Raw genomic sequence first — 7,302 nt, forward strand, 5'->3', positions numbered from 1 at the left:
AAAATTAATACAAATATTTTGAAAGTATCATTACGTATAATAAATAAAATAATATTTATCGAACATTTCTTTAAAAAGGAAATTCAGATAAATTATTTTGAAAATGTTATCATGTAAATGCTAGTATAATTAATATTTGGACAAAATATATTAAGCTTATCTACGGTTATTTGTTTTTGAATTACAACAAAATAAGAAAATCATTTATTGAGAAGTCGTTTATTTATGCGTGAATATCCAATGTCGTAAAAATTACTTGTAGAACACCGTAGTGAGTAAGTAAATGTCATAAGTAGGAAATTATGACTTAAAATGAATCTTAATATTTGGAAAATATCGATCAGCAAAATACAAAATATACTTAAAAACTATTAAGTACAACAGTTGTACAACACAATAATTAACATTGTTATTGTTCATTTAAATATTTATTTTTGTCAAAAATTGAATTTAAATTGTGCTATTCTATACATTTTTTGTTTTTATTTGTATGATATATAGTTATGAAGAACCTTGATTAAATTTTAAATCCTTAACTATACAAATTGAACATTTTATAAATTTTTAACTAAAAAATAATTTCAATTTTCCGTAATTTTGACAAATTATGTCAAAATTTGAACTTTGTATGCTTATAAAAAAAATTTCGTGCCCATGAATTTTTAATATTTTAAAATAGCTATAGTGAAAACTTAGGAGTTAGTATTCTAAATAATAATAGGATTGCTAATTGTATATTGTGTAACGCCAATGATCCACGCTGGAAAGCAAACAACTTTTTTTTAATGTCTGTTCCCAATGGCCACCTTAAATTACAGATGTTTACAATAGAAGCTACATTTATTAAACGACATTGAAGTATATTCGAAATTAACGCGTGGTCAGTGGCCTAATTCTAAATTCTTGCTACGACGTGTAAACGTCGGCGTTGAATGTATTAAGTACTATATGTATTATCATTGAGTATAGATACTATCTATACTCAATGGTATTATGTATTAAATTTTCAAATATCGGATGAATATTGAATACTATTCGTAAGTGCCCCTAAATTGCCTACCTAATGCGCCGTCCATAATGTTTATGATATGACAGACTAAAAATCACTACGCGTGGGTTTAAAAAATGCTCATGCGCCAGAATAAACTATAAATTAATCTATATATTATATATACGTCAAATATCACTCACTCACTCACTCATTCATCACTATTACTCAAAAACTACAAAACGTTCAAAACTTGAAACTTGAAATAGTGGTTCATCTAATGATCTAGATGTGCATTAAGAAAGGATTTTTAGATACTCGCATTTTATAGAGGGGGTCAAACATGAAGATTCAAGGTGGAAACATTTTTTTTGTTTACTGATGGATGCATTGATTGCAGATTATAACAGTAATGGTAGAAACTATTATTATTTTTTTTGTTGTAGGCACGGTTTAAAATATACAGGTTAGGTATCGCCGGCCCGCTACCCGGTCAGATTATGTTACGGTTCAGTAGTTCATATTTTCACCACACGCGTAAAGTGCTAGTAGTGAGTAGGGATATATTTGACTATTGGTATATTATCCTAAATGATAGAAATATAAAATGTATGATTATACATTTAATATAAGTAATAAATATATTTATTTATGTGTCTATATGTCGATATATATTATTAAGGGATGGTAGTAGGAAAATTAAAAAACATCCAATCATCTTCAAAACTGTTTAAATAATCTTCAAGTCCAGGCTGCTCAGCCAATTACCTACATAACTACCTATAGATATTTTATGAATGACATAAAAAGCTATAATTGAGTACCTATGTGATCTACCTACCTTATAATATAATAAGTACAATAATTATTATAATTTATAATAATAATATTATGTCGTAATTTTATTTAAATAATAAAATTAATTTTTATATTAATTTTATCAGGTTGATAGTTTCAAATTGTTATTTGTTGACCATTTCTACAACAGCTGCCAGTCAATGAAAATACATTACAATTACAATTTTTAATGTTGCCAATATTTTTGAACAATTATATGCATATTCACTTATATACAATATACCTTCAAATTCTTAAACCAAAGGTCCACTTACATTTTTTTAGAACTTAAAATAATCATGCAATATTACATTTTTTTATGATTACCGAATAATGATGAAAACAATTATATATATATATAATTATTAAACTGTACCTAAATACCTAATATTATTTTATCGTTACCTACAATGGTTCATCATTTATAACTTACAAGTCGAGGTGGACAGTGGTTATTTACTCATTTATTACTGGATCAACTATACTACAAGAGATTAAATTAAAATGAATAATATACCTATATAATATTAAATTGTTTGACACACTAAAAACGTCATTCTCTTCATTTGTTTTGTAATTAAATACAATTAATTTTCACTACCTATTGAATATACATACCTATTTTCTTTATACTTACTATTATTATTGTAAAAATACATTATTTATTTTATACAATATTATTTATACGATTTCATTGGATTTCTTTAGAATGCCAATGCTATGTTAGTAAAATTATAAGAAGTTTATTATTTAAATAACTCGTTAGAAATGTTAAATCAAAATATGTTTATTCATTAATAAGTATATTATTTTAAAATAAAGTACCTAGGTAATACAAATAAAATATGAATTTATGAGTACCCATTGTAAAAAAAAATAGTTACGTCTATTATTTATTTGATATTGAATAAATAAATAATTATATATATTTATTATTATACCATGTTATTTAATATCAAATTAATTAATCAAATAGTACTGAATTAAAACTTGGATATGATAATTTCCATTACATAGTATCATTGATTATGAATACTATTCATGATCAATGATCACTAGTATATAGTATATTATAATAATATATTATATAAATTAAGTTGTATTTATAACACCAGTAAATATATGCATAATTTAACCATTTTTTTTTAAATGAATTAATCAAATAGTACTGAATATTTATTAAGAGAAAACTTGGATATGATAATTTATTAATTTCCATTATATAGGTAGTATATAGGATATTTATAAATTATAATAATATATTATATAAATTAAGTTATACATTTTATAACACCAATAAATATACGCATAATTTAACCAAATTTTTTTTCTCAAACAAATAATATAGGTACAAAATATATGTAATAAATCAAGTTTTTCAAATATTAAGCTTTTTAAACTTAAATTAAAAAAATACTTACACACACTTTATTGGACAAAAAAAAATCATAATAGTAAACAGCAAGGCGCAAATGTCATTTTGTCAAAGGGCAATATCGTAAAATGTATAAATAAGTATAATATAACTTACTGTAATGACCCCCTACTTACTACTAGCGCTCTACAGATGTGGTGAAATAGTGTACTAAGCCCGTAACGAGTTCTGACCGCAGCTATCAATGCAATTTAGGCGACCGATAGCTAACCTGTATATCTTAAACCGTGGTTGTAGGTATATAAAATATAAATGGTTGCCATTGGTTTCTCGGGCAGATCACATAAAAGCATGCCTCAAATTTTCACGATTATGGCCTCAAACAAAGAAACAATACCTATCTTAAAACAAAATGTACACGTGTAGTTTATTCACTCAAAAACTACTCAATTGAATTTGACTAAAATCTTAAAGATTGTTTTTAGAGATGTCATAAAAGTTTAGAGGGTAAAAAGTAATTTAATTAATATTTGGTTTATCAAAGCCATGTTGAAAAATCCAATCCATGACTTGTGATTGTCCATCTAGGTCGAGTTATTTCACTAAGCTAAGTAGACTGACGCTGATTTGTCCATGAACTGAGGTACATTAAAACTGAGATACACTCACACCGAGATACATCTGTTATAAAGCGTATATACTATAAAATGTACTGCATAAATATACGTTTATAACATTTAAGTAATTAATGAGTATTTATTGTTTTTCTTATTTTACAGAATATAAAAAAAATAAAATTTACTGCATAAATATATCATTTAAGTAATTAATGAGTATTTATTGTTTTGCTTATTTTACAGAAGTATTGGCATTAAGATCTTTAAAGACGAAAATAAATTAAGTTTACCGTGGACAATTGGTTTTAATGAGTTAGCAAATGTAAGACAGAACGCTTCACCGATAAAACTCGCCTATGCTATGATTAGTTACATTAATATTTTATTATTAAAACCGAAAACAATGTAAATTCATAATGAATACTTACAACCATGTATAGTTATGTTACTTTTACTACTCAATTGAATAAGAAATATGCGAATAAAGTAGTATTAATTTGTATAATATAATAAATAATAATATATACTATAGAGTATAGTTACAACTTACAAAGGTAGGTACATACAAAGTATAACAGTTTGACGTATGATATATGTTTGGAAAAATATTGAGGTTTATAATTTATTATGCGATAGACCAAAATGCTGATAATATATAATATAATACATATTTATAAGATATAGCAATGTAAATTCAATATTTAAATTTTCTATATTCATACTATTTATTTGAAAAAAAATCTTTTAATGTATGTATTTATTATAATGTATGTAGGTAATTAATTCGTTGACGCATTTTTATTAAAACAAATATAATTTATAATATAGAGAGAACAATAATTCCCCAACATACACCAGCAACAAAATGAAACAGCTAGGGCTGCTTCCTTATACTTTAATGGAAATGAAAATTTCTGAAGTTTCAAAGATTATTGACTATTGTACATAAGACAAAGACTATTGTAAGATTGTTAAAATATAGAAACTGAAAATTCGAATAACAACAGCCAGCCAATCAATAGCATCTGGGGCTGCATGCTACAATACAATTTCAAAACGAGTTCAACAACCGTATAGATGCCGTTCGGAAAAATTGTAACAGTTACATCGAACCTAGTTTGTGTTGATGTGTTTTTAGTATACCAAATAATGAATTTATTTTGCTTCATAAATATAACATTTGCAGTTTGGAGAATTGTTTTTTAATTATATTTATTAAATAATAAATTACTATTATATGGTAGAAAATGAATTGGCAATATTTAATGAATTTTTTATAAATTATAGATTTTTTTAATTAGTATTAGATATAGGTAAGTACTTACTTTATGGGGTAATTTACTATTTAGTTTTCAAAACTTTTATGAATTGTTTATACTAAAATAGTATTATAGTTTTAGTTCGTTTAACAGTTTAACAGTAAAATCCTTTTCAAGTATATTGATATACCTAACTACGCTATGATTGAAAAGTATTAGTTTTGATTTAGATTAGGCATGATATAGTATTTGATTGATGAAAGTAGTGCTAAACATTATAACAAGGTTAATATAAAATTAACTGTTCATAGTTATGCAAATCAAACGTTGATTTTTTGGTTTATTCATAAATACATCTAAAGGTGTAATGATATATTATTATTTTAAGTAATCATGCTATGAACATATTAAAATAGTAATTAAAAGCCGTTAATAATAAAAAAACCCAATATTAGGTAAGGTTAGGACTCATCAATCACCACAAATGTTCTGGTCAGAAACAATATTAATAATTGCTCGACTATGTATTATGGAAAACGAATGATTGATAATAGTTTGAAATTTTGTACTTTTTTTTGGAATGCTTGTATATTAAATATTAATTAACAGTTAACACTTTAAACGGATGAAATATGATATGAAGTGACTTGTCAAGTATATTTTACTGCTAGTTTATGCGAAAATATATTGGTGTAAAGTAATAAGAAATAACCAATAAGAAGTATACGTTGTGAATTGAGTTGTTGAACTAATATTAAAGTTTAGATATTATTGTTGGTCATGCGTGATCGTGGGCGGCTGAGATAATAATATTTTAATGGATAACCTTCTTTAATTCAAAACATTATATTTTTGATCTGTTGCAACAGAAAAACATATATTATCATATTATATACATTTGCTATTATGATACAATTAAATAATAAAAATAGGTAATAAAAATAAAAATAAATGTTATTTAATACAAGAACAACATTTCAACAATGTATAAAATAGGCACGTAAGAATAATGTTTTGTTATCACAGCCATCACATAAAGTAACAATATAATATTGTAATCGTTTTAAATACAATAAGATTACTAGGTACCTACCGTAATAATAATATTATAATATGCACATAAACTATTTTACTTATTATAGAAATGTTTTCAAACAATATAATATATTCATACGAGCTAAATAAAATGCAAAAATAAAAATGAAATGAAAAAAAAATAATAAACAATAAAAAAATTCAGTCGGATTATTATTTTCTTTTTAACGAATGAGCAGTGTCAGAATCAGCGACGTGATAGTGGCGGCGACGTGGGCCCGAAGATCGAAGGCGGGGGCGGCATCGCTGGCATCGCCGTCGGTGACCATCTCGTGTACTGGACTGGCAGAGATGAGCGTGCTGAGACTCAGGTCAATCATGACTCGGGGACTGGACGTCTCCACCAGCGTTGACAGCTTCTCCGACTCCCTGATGCACGCCTCAAGTTGGAGCCTGGTCGGGTTCCGGACCGTGGACTCGACGAGCACCAGTAGGTCCTGGTACATGGTCAGGTGGCCACGGACCACGCACTCGGCCACAAGCACGTGTCTGTCTAAAGCCCGGAGAACAGACTTCGTGTTCAACGCGTTCACCGATGGCCTTTTCAGCGTATGCATCACTCGATCGACTTGTTTTTGACTGCAAATCAGTTTAAAGCACGTGTATTATTTTATTATGTTAGGTATATGATGCCATATTAGTATATTACACTATCTATTCGAGACTATAGTGAACACTTCTGTGGATTTTTGGGTATTTGAAGGAAAAAAAAACGTTTTTACGACATTAATTTTTAATAGGTACAAGGAATGCAGAATACTTTTTTCAAATTGTTAAAAATATACATGAAATACCCATTGTAGTTATTCTTATACAAACAAGCAATATTTTAAAGATTAAAAATCAAAAAAATCGAGAAACTCGCTTTGCTGTGTAGTATAAGGTCGCAGCTGATGAGCGTGTAACGTCGACAAGACTGTAACTGAAAAAAAATTTCGGATGTCTAACATTTTTTTGATATAGGTACTGAAAACTCATCGTTTTTTCGTTCAAAACACCTATAAAACTCTTTGTTATCGTTAACAGTTCTATCTAAGCAAAATATTAAATTAATCTTAATACAATAAACATTATTCACTGCTAAAATGTTGACCACCCCTCAGTTACAGCTTTCCTTTTCATTGGTTTTTT

At 26.8% G+C, this 7,302-nt stretch overlaps 1 protein-coding gene across 1 annotated transcript in view; it reads right to left on the bottom strand.

Annotated features, from left to right (window-relative positions):
• Positions 1 to 5,932: 5,932 nt before the first annotated feature.
• The window catches only part of LOC100164519 (reversion-inducing cysteine-rich protein with Kazal motifs), a 48,598-nt gene continuing 47,228 nt past the window's right edge, over positions 5,933 to 7,302 (bottom strand). Inside the window, exon 15 of the mRNA XM_001942546.5 lies at positions 5,933 to 6,750. Coding sequence (XP_001942581.2) covers positions 6,336 to 6,750 — 415 coding nt within the window. The 3' untranslated portion in view covers positions 5,933 to 6,335. The remainder of the gene's footprint in view (positions 6,751 to 7,302) is intronic.

Source organism: Acyrthosiphon pisum, chromosome A1, assembly GCF_005508785.2.
Source record: "Acyrthosiphon pisum isolate AL4f chromosome A1, pea_aphid_22Mar2018_4r6ur, whole genome shotgun sequence".
NCBI classification, from domain to species: Eukaryota; Metazoa; Arthropoda; class Insecta; order Hemiptera; family Aphididae; genus Acyrthosiphon; species Acyrthosiphon pisum.